We start from the raw sequence: 18,568 nt of genomic DNA, 5'->3' as shown, positions 1-18,568 counted from the left end.
TAATAAAAGCCTACGGGGTCAATCAACCACCTGAATTCCAGCAGCTCAGGAGCTTGCTGGACTCACTTGAGACCTCAGATAGTTAAGAAAGACAGCCCAACAGACATGTCTACCACCACTCCTCTGGTTTCTAGCAAGGTATCTGTGCCACCTGAATACATAGTGCCCTACAGTAAGTGCAACACAGAGAGACCGTGTGAAGGGTTGTGAGAGCCAGATATTACTTCTGCCTTTTCAATCTCAGTGGGCATCAGAACTTTGGCCCAAAGACAAAGAGGTGAATTAAATGATTTTGAAATTCAAAAATCAGAGATACACTTTCATTCTATGCATGCTAAAGGCATGGAAGGATAGACACCAAAATGTTCATGGTGATTGTCTTGGGGTGGTAGAATTTTAGTGACTTACTTTCTTCTTTATATTTTCCTGGACTGCCTAAAAATGTTTTTCCTCTCAGAAGCATGTACTTTTACCATCAGAAAAAACTAAAACTATTTGCATCATGAAGCATAAAACACAAAAATGCAAGGGAGCTGCTTTTCAGAGTAAAAACAAGTCTTGCCCTCCTCCCCACAGAACACCTGCAACTTTGTCTTTCCCTTGCCTCCCTCTGCCCAGTTTGGTTAGGTCTTCCTCAGGCCCAGTTGCCATCTTTCTAGATGATCCCGCTCGAGGACAGCAGGTGTGGGATACACAGCCCCCGGTCCTGGTGGCACTCGGTGCACTTTCAGAACAGGGGCGGGGACTATAAAGACACCCTTGGGGGCTTCTCTGGTGGCGCAGTGGTTGAGAATCCGCCTGCCAATGCAGGGGACACGGGTTCGAGCCCTGGTCTGGGAAGATCCCACATGCCGCGGAGCAACTGGGCCCGTGAGCCACAATTACTGAGCTGCGCGTCTGGAGCCTGTGCTCCGCGACGGTGAGAGGCCCGCGCACCGCGATGAAGAGTGGCCCCCGCTCGCCGCAACTGCAGAAAGCCCTCGCACAGAAACGAATACCCAACGCAGCCAACAATAAATAATAAATAAATAAACTAAAAAAAAAAAAAAAAAAAGACACCCTTGGTTTTCCAAGCAGCACATGCTGTGCACGCTACCCTGGAAAATGCAGGCATGCTGGCTCTGCTCCCTGGGCACAGAGAGCTTCAGTCCAGGCCCTGGAAGGCCCCTATGCCACACAGGTGATGGCTAAGAGATTTCATATTTGCTGGGTGTTGTCCCTGGGAGGGCACTTGCCAGGTACTTTAAAGGCTTTTCTGAACTTTCACAGGATCCCTTCAGACATAAGTCAGAAAGTTCACTTCCCGAAGGCTGGGGTCAGTATTGGACAAATGGGAAATTCCAGTGGTGTGGCAGGAAAACTGGAAAGTGGTCTGATTATTCACCAAAGGCTTATGTGCTTACTAGGTGTTTAAAAGTATCACTCTTATAAAATAAAATTCAAAAAAAAAGAAGCCATTAAGATAATCCAAATATAAAAAATAAAATAAAATAAAAGTACCACTCTTAGAGAGCACTGGCTTTCTTTGGGGGGAGGAGATGCGTGTGAGGCTAGGGTGAGGGAGGAGAGTGAGTAGTAAGGAGAGCTTAACTTTACAATTCCTTGCTCTGGTGATTCTCAAAAATGCTTGTGTATCAGAATCACCCGGAGAGCTTTTAAAAATACAGAGCATAAGTCCTGGACCAGACCCGCAGAATCAGAATGCTCAAGGCTGGACTACAGGGATCTGAATTCTGCAAAGTTCTATAGAGCCTTGTGATATTTGCTCCATAAATCTGAACTGAAAAGGGAGGATCTGTCTGACCTAAGGGCTCTGTTGAACATTGGCTGCTTCCACCTTCTAACAGCATTAGAATACGGTATGCCGTAATGTAAACAGATCAAGAGCATTTATTCAATTAAATTCAATATGTATTATGACAAAACTTACCAAATTAGACACTTGAAGTATGTGCATTTTATCATATCCCAATCATACTCATTAATACTGTGAATTTTAAAAGTTCCAAATGAAAAAGCAGAAAATGAAATCTGTGGCATCTTAAAAAATTCCACGTATTTTTCTAGGTGCTAGGATATTGGGTATACAAAAAGCAGAAAAACTACAGGTCTCACAACAAGAGACAAACATACATTCTTCTATGCACATATTAACAATCACTGAGTACTCACTATGTGGCCCCTCTTCCAACTTTTACATTTGTCAATTAATTAATCCTCACCACCGTACGGGTATGTTCAATTATTGCCATTTTATAGTTGAGAAGACTGAGGCACAGAGAGGTTGTCATTAGACCAAAGTTACAAAACTAGTAAGTGACTGGCCAGAATTTATTAAATCCAGGCTCTATCGCTTGATGCATTAGACTGCTCAGGCTGCTGTAACAAAATACCACAGACTGGGTGGCTTAAACAATAGAAATTAATTTCCTCATAGTTCTTGAGGCTAGAAGGCCAAGGTCAAGGTGTCGGTAGGTTTGGCTTCTCCTGAGGCCTCTGCCCTTGGCTTGCATGGCCCTCACATGGGCCTTTCCTCTGTGTGAGCACATCCCTTATGTCTCTTTTTCTTCTTATAAGGTCACCAGTCATATGACTAGCGTCCCCCCTAATGGCCTCATTTTAATTTAATCACCTCTTTAAAAACCTTATTTCCAATATGGTTACATTTGGAGGCAACGCCCAACTGGGAGGTTGGGACTTCAACATATGAATTTGGGTGGGAGCGACACAATTCAACCCCGAACAGCTGATGACCGTGAAACCTCAAGAAAGTTACTGAACCTTCCTAGGCCTCAGCTTCTTCACCTGTAAAATAGTACTACTGAGAATCAAAGGAGATAATTCATGTAAAATGCTTATTAGCAGAGTGGTGTGACACACAGTATCATTTTAAAGATGAAGAAAACAAAACTCAGAGACCGTGACTCGCCCTGCATTCATCTCTAAAGCAGAGTTCTTACACTTCAGAACACTATTTTCCTGTATAACCAAATGTACAATCCAGCACAATTTTATATAATTTATAAATTTTATACATCTCTTAACTTCCTGCTTTTTCACAGTATTTTTCTTTATTACATAAAAGGGAGTAAGAGAAGGAGAAGCTCAAATTAGTAAGAATTTAGTTAGGGAAGTATACTACTTTCGTGGGATTGTATATGAATGTCATTCACCTTTTCTCCTAATTTGTAAAGACAACTGGCTATAACCACCCAGTGATGACACCTCAGAAGATCAAAACCTACTTTTAACTATCAGGAACGAAAAGCAACTCATTTTTTTGTAAAAAATTAGGATTGTCCTTTACATTTGCCTAGTACTCTACATATATTAACACCCATTTAATCTTCAACACAATCTTATAATATCGTTGTATTTAGCTCTCATAACAATCACGTGAGGAAGGTATTATTCCCATTTTTCAGCAAGGGAACAGGAGCACAGCAAGGTCAAAGGTTTTTCTTTAAGTTGCAATACCTGGTTTTCTCATCTTTCATGCTTGGCACAGAGCAGGTGTTCAGCAAATAAGGCAGTCTGACTTGGGGCAATCTAGACTAAGCTGCAAGGCATCTCATTTATATCCTTTATATGGGCCAAGTTTCCTGACAACTTTGATCACCACCAACCCCTTGGATTGACAGCTCTTTTAAGGCAGAAACCACGGTCCCCTTCTTTCCCAGTGTCTAACACACCTGGTGCTCATTTAAGTTCAATATTTGAGAAATGAGAGTTCGAGTAAATATTTGTTTGTATAATCGAATCCTAGCACATTCCTCCTTTAGTGACGGCAATGAGTACTTTTCAGCCACCATCATACAAAAAACATCAACAAAAGGAAGCATTTATAAAATCTCTCTCTCATGGCCTGAAACAGAGAAGCCTACAGGCCTTTTCCAACCCCCAAATCCTATGATTGATTCCATCCTAGTGTACTCCTGATAGGTAGTTAAACTCACCACCTCTAGCACCAATTATGGGCACAATGCAATTGGATTCGCCAGTACAGAACCACTACAATGTTCTTTCTTAGTTTGTGGTGTGCTTCAGGGAAAACAACAATTTTGCATATGTGACAGAAAAGTTCACAATTTCCAGAGGTAATTGTAAAGGATGATAAGGTCGATCTCTGTGGACGGTGTAATTGCTGTCCGTCAAGGCCCCTATGTCATAAAAAGGAGCTATATTGACAGAAATCAGGCCAACATATTTTCTCAAGAATACACTGGTGTTTGAGTTTTTTAAAAAAAAAAACACTTCAAAGTCTGTTTGGCCATGAGCAGTCAGGCAAGTTTTGACCCTGCCATGGAAACTATCTGACCACTTCTGAGCGGTTCAGTACACAGGGAAGGGTGGTAGGCGGAGCCGGCCAGAGCAGTGCTCTAAACTCTGCTCGAAGCTCTCCTGTAACTTCAGGGACTTGTGGGTGTCCAGTTTGTTCATCTATCTTGCTTTCATGTACCCTACTGTGAACTGGCCATCACCTCGCTGGCTAACTACTTCACAGAGCTGTTGTAGCAAATTTAGGGGAAATAAAACCAAAAACCAAACTCTCAGAAAGAAAAAAATTCAATAAAGAACTGAAAGGATAAAAGTATTGCCAGCATTACACTTCCTGTCTGAATTAATTTTTTCAAAATACTCTGAGATGTGAAGCAGGCAAATTCACTAAGTAAAGAGTTACCCTAGGTTGTCTTTTCTAAGTAAAAGTATCCTACAAATACTCTTTTCTGATGCCTTAAAGAGAGAAGAAATTTCAGAAAGAAATGAAGAGGCATACAAATGGAATAATTCTGCACATAGCCAAATTAAAATACTCAATTTATCGACTTATCATCACTAATAAATATTTACTAAATATATGCAATGTACAAAGCACTGGGCTAGATGCTGTTTAGAATACAGAATTAGTAAGAAATGTCCATACGTCCTCCTGTAGTACAACTGTACCATAAGATGAAACTTTTGTTTAGATTTCCCAAATAAACAAAGGTTTTAAGTTTCCCTAGGACATGGAAGAACAAAATATTTTTTTTCTCTATTATGATTTCCTGGCCTCATAGAAAAACTGTAGAACACACCGAGGGAGAAACTCTTCTTTTATCTATTAGTTTCCACTGATAAGCAGCAGCTTTTCAAGAGTGACTGAGCTACAGAATGACTGTGATTTCCACAACAACCCGATTAAATCTGACACGCACATGACATGGGGGAGAAAGGAACCCATGTGCCCTTCGATTTCAATAAGAAATGTTGACGCATATTGTCAGGGAAGGCAGGAAGAAGATCAAGATCATGTGGCTTAGAAAGAAGATCAAGAATGATAGGACGGAAATATTCCAAGTAACAGCAAGGCACTTGGGATTCCTTGAATGCCCTGCCGTATTCAATCACATACGGCCATGCACTGAAAGGAAAAGCTAGGGCCTATCACACGCCTCACTTCTGCTACTGATTGAGCTTGAGAAAGAAAATTAAGACAACATTTTCAAGTTACTCAATCAAAGGCAGAAATTGTAGCCTGGACATTTAAGGGAATAAGCTCATGAGGTGGGGTAAAAGTTTTGCAATTAGTCAGTGTCTTTACCCAATTAATTTAAAACAGGAAGCCCCGAATTTTCTTAAAGCTTTACTGGTATTAGTTTGTTAGAACTGACCGTTCTACTATATAAATTCTTTGTGTATGTTTACTTTCCCTCCTAGATTTATGGCCAAACTGTTCTCAAACACAGAACAAACTTATTATCTGCTTCTTTCGTATTTAATATTCTATTTCCCTGAAGCCACAGAACTGATATTCTTCAACAGATGAAGTAAAGTGAATGCTGAGAACCAGCACTCATGGTCCAAGGATGGGGAAACGAATAAGGATTTAAACCCCAAGGCAAACAGGGCATACGCACAATAAGGTCAGATCACATTAAGGAAATCTACAGCACTTAAAACGAAATTTTGTAGTTACAGTACTGATCAAGCTGAACCATCTTTTGGGACAGCCAATCATGAACAAGATTGCTGTATTTGGAATTCAGACAGCAGGAAAAGGCAGTCTCTTCTCAGAAATGGAAAATGACATTCAGCCAGCTCTATGTCCCATGGTGTAATCTCACATAAAGTACTTGAACAAGCCTTAGTTATTATTTTTTATCCAAAATGAAAAGTAGATCAACTTACATGGCTCTCTGGCAATGAACTGAGGTACAGTGTTGGGCAGAGGAGTACTAGGGTTTGGAGTCCCTACTAGTTTGTTCTTGGCCATCTTCGTGTTTGCCTTAGCAAACTCTAGTCGTAGTGTTTGTGGAATTTCAGGATCGAAGCGGATGCCCTTTGGAAATAAAGAACAAATGGAAGATGTTTTCATTTCCTTAGAGTCAAACCGGAATGGTGACAAAATAAACACACCAGTAAACCCGGCCTATCAGGAAAAAAACGTTAGTAAGAGCTCTCATTCTCACTACTTACACAGAATACACGAAAACCCATAACACAGCATGTCCACAAAGTCAAGGAGATTTAGTTTACTGTATTAAAAATTTAGTTGCATGGTTTTTCATCTATTCCTTTTCTTTTTGGACTAAAACTTTCAGGTTCAAATTTTAAATCTGGACCAGCGAATGCCTGGCATAGTTAAAAACTAGTTAATGGCTACCAATAAGAATGAATTAATGTAAAGCCCTGTGTAATACTGGAAAAGTCTACCACCTGAAATCGTTAAGAGGCAAGGCTTTGACCAGTGTTTAAAACAATGTTAATTCTTCAATGTCTTAGTTTCATCACCTCTTAGAGGGGGAGAATTCCCATCCCTTTCTAACTGGAGAGCTTTCATATGGGTGATACATGTACTCTGAGTTACTAAGTAGCCAGGAACTAAACAGTTTTAAGATTTCAATATAACTAGTATCATTTAATTCCAGTTAGCTTATAAATTTATATGAATGTCTTGATGTGGTAAGGTCCTGATTTTGATTATAGCTGGCTTACTAGCTACATGGATAGACAGACAACAGATTATATGGGCCAAAGAGAGGGTAGTAATTTCAATTACCTTTAACCCTATTATTGCAGTTTACCTAAGCCAAATATATTCAATAAAATAAGTCAGAAACACTATAAAATACAAGATTTGGGGCAAGATAAATCTATTCTGAAACCGTCCCACCATTCAAGAATGCCTCTATTACTGAGCATAATGAATAATCTCGATATTTATGTCCAATGCTATGATGCTGGACCCCAACAATAGTATCAAAAAGACACCCCAGAATAGTATGGTGCATAAATGTGCATTCAGAACAGACTTAGGTACCATGTTTGTTTGTATGGCATGTTCTGAAAAAGGAGTGAAGTTCTGAAAATGAGTATCTTAAGAACACAGGTTCCCAGTTTAGCACCCATGTGGGCGTGGGCGCCCCAAAGCCCCTTTCTTCTATTAGTTTGAAGACAAGAGCAATTTCCACAAGAAATTAGTAAGAGTCTCTAACTCTTGTAGACCAGGATGAACAGCTCTGAACTTCTCGGGCTCAGCTCCAAAGACGGGAGGAACAGCCTGTGACTTGATGGGAGCGGCAATAAGACAAATAAGGGGGTTGGGGTGGGGAGCGGAAGGAAAGCAAAGCCCTCAGGGAGGCACAACTACAGCCACAGAGCCCTGACCCACACATGTCCTGGAGTGGGTGAAATTTCCAACTGAAGGCGCAAACAGGTGCGGGTGCACAAGAAGAAAAGGAATCCTCTTGTGCAGCCCTAACCAATGACGAAAAGGGAAAAGGGGGTGCCAGCTATGTGAAATATAAAAAGAAATTCTTTCTTTAACTGGTCTCGGTTTCCGTTTTAATTTGAGAAACCTCAGTATTATCTTGAGAAAAATGTACATAAGGGGAAAAAGACAAAGCAGCATCCTGAAGCAGTGTTTGCTTCCATTCACTTCCACTACGAGCATTTCACTCTATCAAAACTGACATCAACAACAGAGTAAATATTTCCAAATACGGATCTGAAGAGCTGTGGCCTTTGCTGGGAGACAAGCCCAGTCCCCGCTGTCATTTAAAGGTATGCTGTGGAAGGACCTGCATATTCATATCACACCCCATCCAACTACACATAGAAGCAACTTGCTATCAATTTCCGAGTGTCCTCCTTGGCACTTAACTCCCCCATCCTTCCTGTGAAGCAGCAGCTTTCCTAATAACCCTGAGCCCCCATCCACGTGAGCAGCATGGGTAACATGAGAAGACCATCCTGGGACCTGTCAGGGGGCCTCTGGAGTCTCTAGCCTCAGAGAATGGGGCTGGACATCTGCATTCTATGCCTCAGCTCTTTCACTGATGTGCCAGAGCGGTTCATCGAGGCTCCATACAACGTGCTTGCCTCTTACACAACCTGGTCTCGTGACTCAGGTCCTAAAACATGCTTAACTGAGTCCCCCCTACTCCCCACCCCCGTCTTCATACCCCTCCTCCCTGTGTGAGCTAAAATAACACCACCATCATGTTCCAAATCAAAGTTCCAGCTCTTTATTAAAAAAAAAAAAAAAAAAAAAAGCTCAGAAGTTAAAATGACCTAATTTGTTTGGCAGCTTATTCAGAGGCCGGAGGCTTAGAACACAAGTCACATTCCTCTAACATCTTTAGCAGCAATACCATATTTGGTAATCAATATCCTGCTCAGCTCAGTTTCTATCCAGAGGGACTAGCCAAGCCAAAAACATTGTAAATGTTAAAGGATGAAGAAGAGGAGGCAGAGTGGGGCAGGGGCAGGGAGAACATGGAAGTGAAGAGGAAGAATGAGGGGAGAAAGAGGAAGACAGGAAGGAGACAGATAGAAAACAAAACAAAACAAACAAACAAATCCCCTTGTGCTTTTAATTAAAGCCCAATAAAATTATTCTCTGGCCACAGTGACTTCTCATTAAATACTGTAGGGATAAGATTACTACTAAATCAAAGGGGGAACCTGTGCCTTTCAAAATCAACTTTTTCCTCTCTTGCCTATAATTCACCAAAACCCTTCTGATAAGTGAACAGAAACGTTTCTCTTCCAATTGTAAATGGTGTCGTATTTCCCTGGTGTCCAAAAAGGACAGTTTCTAGATATCAGTATGATATCAGTTTGAGAAGTTACTTAGAAGCAACCTAATCTGACTGGCTATACGAACAGCCAATAGCCTCTCCAAGATGGCCTAGAACACTGTGACCAAAGCAACACAGGTTCACTGTGATCTACAAAGGCTAAACTCCCTACCCAGCGCAAACTCTGGGAGATAGCAAGTATCCTTAGTAGTCTACTATACCTAAGAGTATATCAGGGCAGTAGCAAATCCATATGCTTATGTGTCATAGACTGAATGTTTGTGTCCTCCCCAAATCCATGTTGAAGCCCTAACTCTCAGTGTGATGGCATTCGTAGGGGTAGGGCCCCCACGAAGGGATTAGTGCCCTTGGGAGAAGAGGAAGGGACTCCAGAGACCTCTCTCTCCAGGAGCACACACCAAGGAAAGGCCACGTGAGAACACAGTGAGAAGGTGGAATCTGCACAAACCAGAAGGAGGGTCCTCACCAGACACTGAATCTGCTGGCAACTTGATCTTGGACTTTCTAGCCTCTAGAACTGAGAGGATTAATGTTGTTGACGCCACCCTATCTGTGGTATTTTGTTATGGCAGCCAGAGCTGAGATACCTTAATAACACGGCTTTCTTTCCTGCACCATAGTTCCTAAAATACCTCACAGTACTCTTTCTGAACTTTCTACAGTCTCGTCCAGGTAACTCTCCTCTTCTCCACCAGCCTCATCCCCAGCCCCACCTTTTCCCTCAGTGCAAGTGACTCAGCCCATAGGAACACTTGTATTCAACCACCTTTGTTGATACATGTGAATACTGGAAGTCCTAACAGTTCAATCTCAAAAGCTACAGAGAGCAATTAGAGGCTTGAAGGACAATTCAAACCCTGCATTTGCATACTGTAATGCTCTAAACTCAAACAGAGTATATTATTGCATTTAGGACTCTGTTGAGGGAATTTTTTTAAATCCTCTTTTTTCCTCCTTCTCTTTCTCCTAAAATTAAAGCTTAAGAACTCTCTGTAAACAGAAAATCTTGAAAAAGAGAATTTTCTGAATTGTAGACCTAGACCCCTCAATGCAAATTTGTGCTTCCTATTTAAACTGAATTCAGATTCTCAGCAAGTTACAGAGCTTTAAAATGCCATTTTATTGCTCTACAAACTATATCAAAGGCCGGAGTCCTAGAAGGATAAGGGAAGAGCTAGTATATAATAAAACACAAGGAAATGGGCAAGGTAAAAGGAAATCACCAAATCCTGAAGACCCAAGCTTACAGGAATGTAGAGTCACTGTAAATGAACTGCAGCTCTTTCAGTGACTTTCTGGAAGACAAAATGGAGAAGCTATTAATTAAATGTGCTGCAAAGCTCAGATCCCAAGTAGCTCTCCTGTTTCTCTAGCTGTGGTGATACTGGCTTCTTATGCACATAGGCTGTGCTGGAAAAGATTTATTGGCTGCAAATCGTGGATTTGGAGCCGTATGATTATTCTGAACATAAAGGTTCAACACCATTCCAACTCCTTAGTAGTGTCACGGTATTAATGTCATGCCACAAGAGTGGGATAAATATTAGTCAGGAGTTTATTCATTGAATAATGGGGGAGAAAAGAGAGAGAAGGGCTATTCTAGAATGATTTAAATACCCTTAGAGGCCTACCCTCATATGCAATGTGTGGTCCTTGATTGAACAACCAGATATAAAAGACCTCTCATGGGAAAATGAAGAAAGCTGAATACAGAATGGGCATTCGGTGATATCTGGGAATTGTCCATTTTATTAGGTGTGATAAAATGGTAATGTAGGAAAACGTCTTTAGTTTTTGTACTGAAATACAAAGAAAATATAATGACAAAATGTCATAACATCAGGTATTTACTTTAGAATACTTAGAAAAAATGGAAGCAAATGCAGCAAAATGTTAAGTTGGTAAATTCTGATGGATTAACGGATGTCCATTACTATGCTCTCCACCTTTTGGTATGCTTGAAATTTCATAATAAAAAGTAAAAACAGAACAGATTCAACCAAGCACATAAGGTTTGTCATGTACTAGAGACACAAGGATCAGTGAAAATAAGTCCTGCCTTGAGGAGTTCAGACCTCAGGCTCTGGGGAGGGAGCTGTACAGGTAAACTGATGGTTAGATAAACAGACAAACACAATGTTTAGGACTCCACGGGAAACAGAGCCACGGCCCTGAGTGACTGGGGACCAGGAAGGCATCACAGAGGAAGTGACAGAAGAGCAGAAATTTACCAGGTGGTAGTCCAGGAAAGAGCTCAGCAAAGTTCTGTATGACAGGATGTGGAGAGGGTGTGGATGTGTGTGGATGTGTGTGTGTGTGTGTGTAAAAGACTGCACAAGCACTGGGATGAGATCACGAGGAACTTTCCGGTCATGAGTGAGGACTCGGAGTATCTGCATGGCTGAGCCGCTAAAATTTTTTAAACTGGGGAAATATTATGATCAGATTTATGTAGTAGAGCGTGATCCTCAAATGTTAGCACGTATCAGAATCATCTGGAAGACTTCCTGGACACAGAGTGCTGAACCCGCGCCTCCAGAGTTTCTGCTTCAGTAGGTCTGGGATGGGACTAGAGAATCTGCATTTCTAACAAGTTTCCAGGCTGATGCTGATACTGCTTGTGTAGGGACCACATCTGAGAATCACTGCAGTGCAGGACACTCTAGTGGCGGAAGGGCAGCTGGACTTAAACGAAAGACGGGAACACACCAGACGCGAAGCAGTTCAAACAGCCCTGGAAAGAGGTCGGTTGCGATAACTGATCTGCTGGCCCTTCTTCTCTGGGAAGCACCCAGAGGTCAGCATCCAGGTTCTGTGCCCTCACTCCCCTAGTGACAGCTGACTAGTTAAGGGACAGACAGATGCAGCCCACAGTGACCAAACATGTTTTTTCTTCTGAGGATTTCAACCTTGGGTATAAAAATACAGAAAATGGAGGTGGCTGGAGCTGAGTTACCCTAACAGTCTCCCACTAGAGAAAAGGTCTCTAAACTCCTGTCACTGAGGTCTTCAGAGCTGTCCTAATGCCGGATAGAGTCTTGTTTACTTGGTACATCCTTCAAATCTGTGAGCTACAGCCCAGTGTCTTTACAAATGGTTCTACCATTAAGGTAAGTGGGTTTATCCGCCCTTGACAACTCGTTTTAGAGACAAAGGAAGCATTCATTTAGAGGGGAAAAAAAGGGAAAGAATGAGGCAAAGCTATACATATTTACTGAGAAAGATGTCATGGCAATATGAGGTTTAAAAAAGAAAAAGATACTCAACAATGTTTAGTAGCCTTAGAGGGAGGAGACTTTGCATATGTACGAGTGTGTGAACCCAGGAATGTTTACAATGGGACAACCACCCCGTTAGTAGTGGTAACTTTGGTGGCAGTGTCAGGGTGGGGAGGGGATTTCTAGTCTGTATGATTTTGTATCGTTTGAATTTATTACAAATATGTATAATTTATAAAGTTACAATTTACGGGATCTGACACAGGTTAAAAGAAGAAAGAAGAGGGAGAGAGCGGGAATAAAAGGGTTCCTGTGGAGCGATAGCAGAGCCAGAGGAGAACTAACAGTGACAGATATCCTGGCAGACGGCACTCAACCAGGTATGTTGGTGCTTTTTGCTTAGTTCTTAAAAAATACTTACTTTGAAATAATTTCAGATTTATGGAAAAGTTGCACACATAGTACAAAGAATTCCTGTGTACCCTTTGCCTAGATTTCCCCATACACCTTTGTCCTCCCTGAACTGTTTAAGAATATGTTGAAAGCACGATACCCTTTACCCTTTACAGTTTGGCTTCCTAAAAGCAAGGACATCTCTTTGTGCTGCTGATTCAGGATCTAATCCAGAATCATACATAGCATTTAGCTGTCATCTCTTTAAGTCTCCCAGAATATTTCCCTCAGTCCTTGCCTTCCGTGACCTTGACATTTTGGAAGAGTACAGGCTATTTTTTTTGTAGACTGTCCCTCAATTTGGGTTTATCTGATTTGTTCCTTGATTAAATTAAGGTTACAAATTTTTGGCAGGAATATCACAGAAGTGTCATTCTCAGTGCATCCTATCAGGAGACACATGATGTCGTTTCTGTCTCATTACTAGTGATAATAACTTTGATCACTTGCCAAGTTTCTCCACTGTGAGGTTACTATTTTTTCTCTTTTTAACTAATAAGTATCCATAGGGAGATAACTTTGAGACTAAATATTTTGTTTCTCAAATTTTAACATCTATTGATCTATTGTTTTAACATCTATTGATAATTCTTACCTGAAGCAATCTTTACTATTGTGATTGCCAAATGGTGAGTTTTCTAATCCTATCATTCCTTTCATATTCATTAGTCTTCTACTCTAAGGAAAACCTTACCCTTTGGCCCTGTTTATTATTTATTCCTTTCTACATTCGTTTGTTCATTCACTCACACATCAGTACAGATTCATACCTTATTTTATGATTTATAATTTATTACTATTATTTATTTTGTTGCTCAAATTGTCCCAAATTTATACGGAAACACATATGTTTTCACATCCATATCTATCTAGATATATTAAAAACACAAGTTAGTACTGATACCTCCAATTCCAATCCAACACCGTTAGGTTAATTCTAGCCTTCCCTCTCCAAATTTGTACTGATAACTCCTTCTCTGAATACTAGCTCTCATTATCCACTATACATTTACTTATTCGCTCAACACGGGAATGAAGTTTCAGAATCGCTAAACAATATCAACATAAAAAGGAAACCTATTAACTACAGTTCAGTATACATAGTTCTTTTCATCTTAGGCCTAAAAGTATATAGCCAATATGTACATTCAAGAATTATTTGGTCAGCTCTCCCCATTCTTCCCAACTTCACTGTGGTTGTGTTATTCACTTGAAACAGATTCATTTGTTTGTGTCTGCACTGTCTGGGGTCTCCCCGCATTCTGTTGTCTTCACTTTCTCTCTCTGTATATTCATAGCAGGTAAAACTGTTTTACCACTTGAAAAGTTAAAGTTGATTCATCAACCCATCCATCTCTTACCCACTTCTGAATTTCTGGTTATGAATTTATGAATAATTTTACGTATGTTGACTAAAAAGCTGAGGACTCAGAATTTTAACATCCCCCCAACCTGTTGTGACTTCCTGAGACACCCAATCTTTTGAAGGAAGTTTCTAAACTACCAAGGTTTTCAATGTTGTTTATTGAACTTAATTTTTTAATTAATTTTCAATTTCTAATTGAAATATGTTGAAATGTTAAAAAAGAAAAAAGGGGGGGAAGGGGTAAAGACAATTAGGGCTAAAATTGCTGTAATAAATATTGCTATAAAGGTTCAGTTAAGTTCGAGGCCTGAATGAACCTGGGTTGATGTCCAGGCTTCTCCTGTTGAGTCCTGGGCCAAACGCCTTTACAGTGTCCCGATATGCGCAAATTCAAATGTTTAGAATACTATCCCATTCGGGTGAACTACATGAAACTCTACTGGAAAGCAAGAGGTTGCCCCTACTGTCCACTCCACCGCCAGCGGACTCTGCTCTCCTCTGAGACACAGCCGCAAGTGACCCATTTCTTCTAGGGCTAAGGTCATTTCCTATCAGAATCTCCTGGTGTTTCACACACACCCCATTCTGACCCAGTAATCCAGTGGATCTGAGGCTTCGGTATTGAACCAGATGAAACTACCTTCTTGTGTGTAGAATAAAAATAGTAAAGCAGCAGCAATCTCATAAGAGTCAACTTAATATGATTGCTGAGATTCCTGGTTGATTCTAATAAGCTTCGTACTGCCCTTTTCTCTATACCCCACTCCAAACGAATATCCACTGCTGCTGTAAGGAATGTGGAGCATCCAGAAAGCCCTGCCTAGCCAGGTGCCTATGCTGAAGGGGAGAAATAATGTTCCTCGTTCAGGTTATAGGTTTTAACCAATTCATTCGGACTTTCTAATACAGAATGAGAAAAATTTGTCACCAGAAACTGTGTATGCTGTACAATAAAATCCTGGTGTAGGAAAATCCTAGTATTTCTTTTGTAATAATCTGCTCGGGTCTTCCCTAGCCTTTAGGACTTCCTTTAACCTTTACAGATGAGGTTAATGAAACCCCCATCCTGTGTCCAGGAACTAAGGAAAGGAGCTCAAATCAAGGTCAAACTTAGTAATAATACCTCTCTGATCATGTAATAATCTCAGTACCTGGATCCTATCTCCCTGCTCCACACCACCCGCCTTATCTCGGTTTCTGGTACTAAAGCCCAGGTCATCTGAGGGCTGGAGTTCTGATATGCCTCTTCAGGTTTACTCAAACAGAGACCCCGGTAAATCTCCAGGGCTGCTTCAAAAACTGCTGTCAAAACCACCAAGACTCGGAGCTCCACCAGGTGGTAGCTGATATACCTGGTGCCCACTGACCTTTCTACTACTGAGGCGTGATTATCATCCTACAAGGCAGAAGAAATCAGAGAGCATAGTGGGATTAGGGGGTCGGGTGGTAAAGTGATTTCCTTCAAAATTATCAGAATTATCAAGCATTAAACAGAAAAGTTGAACCAACACTGCTAATTTCTGTAAACAGTAGTACATAAAACAAGATCCATAGGGAGGGAAGAACTAAATCAGTTCTCAGGAGTAACTAAAGAGAAAGGCATACTCTGCTGAGGTTGTGAGGATTTTGCAAAGCACTTATATTCCAACTCACTGAGATCATGACTTGGTTGAGCTTTAGTAAACAACTACCCAGTTTCTCAGCAACCAAGAAACCAAGATGGCGTCCTCATAAACTAACCCTTAGTGCTCCGACACCAGTTCCCTCCACTTCAGTTGACTAGAACAGGCTAATAAATTACTTCCTTCCCCTACTGCTGACTAGAACAAGCTAATAAATTAATGAGAGAAAATGATTCTTATTACTTATTCTTGTACACATTGTACTCAAAAGATTTCCAGTCATAATAGTATGTGGGGGAAGATATAGGCAAGGTATTCAGAGGTTGGAGATGGCTTAATTACACTATGCTACATTCAAAAGATTTTTCAAGCACAAAAATTAAGTCCTTTTTAAGTCCTTTCTTGCTAAGTGACCAAACACTGAGGTCTTTTATTTATGACTTAAGTTTCTATTTAACGTTGACTTAACTAAAAATTCAACGTTCTTATTTTTAAAGTTTCTGGAATAGTTTCTGCTATTATAGATATACTTCATACAGTTGTTATTAAAAATAATTCACATACCATAAAATTCACCCTTTTGCATTAAATTTAATGATTTTTAGTACAGTCACAGAGTTGTGCAGCCATCACCACATCTTTGGAACGTTTTCATCGCCCCAAAAGGGAACTGTACCCATTCTCACTTACTGCTCATTCCTCCCTCTCCCTCTTCACTCACTCCCCTCCCCCAACCACTAATCTACTTTCAGTCTCTGAGAAAGTACCTATTCATACTGGATATTTCCTACAAACGGAATCATACAACACGAGGTCTTTTGTCACACTGGTTTCTTTTAATCAGAATGTTTCCAAGGTTCATCCACTGTTTATTGCTGAATAATATTCTACTGTACAAACATTCCACATTGCGTCTATCCTTTCATCAGTTGGACATTGGGTTGTTGTCACTTTTTTGGCTGCTATGAACACTGTGTACACGTTTTTGTGTGGATATATGTTTTCAATTCTCTAGGAGAAGAACTGCTGGAGCATATAGTAACTCTGTGTTAACTTTTTTGAAGGACTGTGAAACTGTTTTCTGAAGTAGCTATACCATTTCAATCCGACTATCAATGTATGAGGATCCCAATTTTTTCACATCCTCACCAACGCCTGTTATTATTGCCTGTCTTTGTCTTCGCCATCCTAGTAGGTGTGAAGTGGTGTCTCAACGTGGCTTCGATGTCCATTTCTCTATGCTTGTTAAATTTTAAAACATTTTGTAAAGAGGATTAAGAATAAAAGCCTTCTATTTTCAAACAGCATTTTGGTCACAAGGAAAGGAAGTAACCTGGGGACCACAAATCATTCAACATATAAAAGGGAATGAAGCTGAAAGAATTAACATTTACCTTTTAGAGTTAAAAAGAAGTTGGAAATATTAACTGTTCTCTGAAAATTATTGATAGACATGTCACTCCCATCAGAAACTCAGAGGAGGTAAATACATACTTCAGAGATATTCTGACGTCTCAGGGGACCAAAAAATATATTTACAGTTTTCTGAATACATTCAGCTTTCCCTTCTAAAGGCAGCATAAAACATTCAACAGAATTAGAAACAGACTCTACGCGAGGTATATGCAGAAGTTTCCCCAGGATTCTGAAAACAATTGTTACATTCAGTCAGAGCCTTAAAATGGCTCAATGACAGGCCAAATAGAAACACACACCTGGGTAACCTGTTACTATGGAGTGGATGGGGCTCATTCAGAGACAACAGTGTGGAGGGAAGTTAAGGGAAGAGCTGTATGTTATAGATAAAGAGAAGATGATTGAAGAAAAGGAAATGGGGGGGGGAATCAATCCCACAATTTCAAAAATTTCTCCTAACTCAATACTGTTTCTGAAAATGAATGAGTAGAATTTTTCTACCATTTATAAAATGTCACTGTACTGCAAGTGAAAACTTGTGATGCCCAAACATTTAAAAAAAAAAAAAAATTTGAATAAAAGAGCACAGAAGGGGGGAACTGGTGGCAAATTGGGTTAAGTTCTCTGATACTAAATATTGAGTACACAAAGCATGAAATTCACAGAATTTAGTATTACATTTTGGGGACCTCCTAACCTAGTAGTTTTCAACCACGGGTAGTGTTCCTCACTGCACCTGTCTCCCACCCCCACTATCCCACACACTCCTTAAGGATATTTGGAAATGTATGACAGCATTCAGTGGGCAGAAAATAATAAGGATGTTAAACTCCTACAATGGGCAGGATAGTCCCATACAGTATAAGAACTGCCTCATCCAAAGTGCCATACGCTCTCCAACATACATGAAGAAATGAACATGCAGAAAAGTCAAGTAATCTGCCTAAATTCCCAGTTAACTACTGGTAGAATAAAGATCGGAATTTAATTTTGATTCCTGTTGACTGTGTGCGTGTGTGTACATTACAGCTCTGTGAAGTTCCTTATATAACAAAGACGACATTATTTTCACATAATAATGGAGGTTGTTGTTCAGTTTCCACTATGCTAAAATTTAGATAGACGTGAGTTCCAACAGAAAATGAACAAGTGAGGAGAAGAATCCATCAGGCGTAAACCATATTTCATGCTTTTCCTAAATAAGGGCATTGCTTGCAGAAACATCAGTGCTGTTAATAAAACAGCTTGTGCTACTGGGTCATTGTCCATTGAGAAACTATCAGACCTATTACGCCTTGTTCTTTTTCTTAATCCAACTACCTCAGAGTGCTTGCCCTGGATTTACCTAGAATAATCTGATTTACTACTCACTCCTCCTCGCCTAAGCAGAGTCATTTGGAAAGAATG

At 40.3% G+C, this 18,568-nt stretch overlaps 1 protein-coding gene across 2 annotated transcripts in view; it reads right to left on the bottom strand.

Annotated features, from left to right (window-relative positions):
• Positions 1–18,568, bottom strand: part of RBPMS (RNA binding protein, mRNA processing factor) — a 186,735-nt gene that overhangs the window by 69,043 nt on the left and 99,124 nt on the right. For both annotated transcript variants that reach the window (XR_011072125.1, XM_068532013.1), the window contains one exon: positions 6,172–6,322. Coding sequence is in view for 1 of the 2 variants with exons in the window: in XM_068532013.1 (XP_068388114.1) it covers positions 6,172–6,322 (151 nt within the window). In the remaining variant the exon portion in view is untranslated. The remainder of the gene's footprint in view (positions 1–6,171; positions 6,323–18,568) is intronic.

Source organism: Eschrichtius robustus, chromosome 21, assembly GCF_028021215.1.
Source record: "Eschrichtius robustus isolate mEscRob2 chromosome 21, mEscRob2.pri, whole genome shotgun sequence".
Classification (NCBI taxonomy): Eukaryota; Metazoa; Chordata; class Mammalia; order Artiodactyla; family Eschrichtiidae; genus Eschrichtius; species Eschrichtius robustus.
This window is presented reverse-complemented; position numbering and strand designations above follow the sequence as displayed.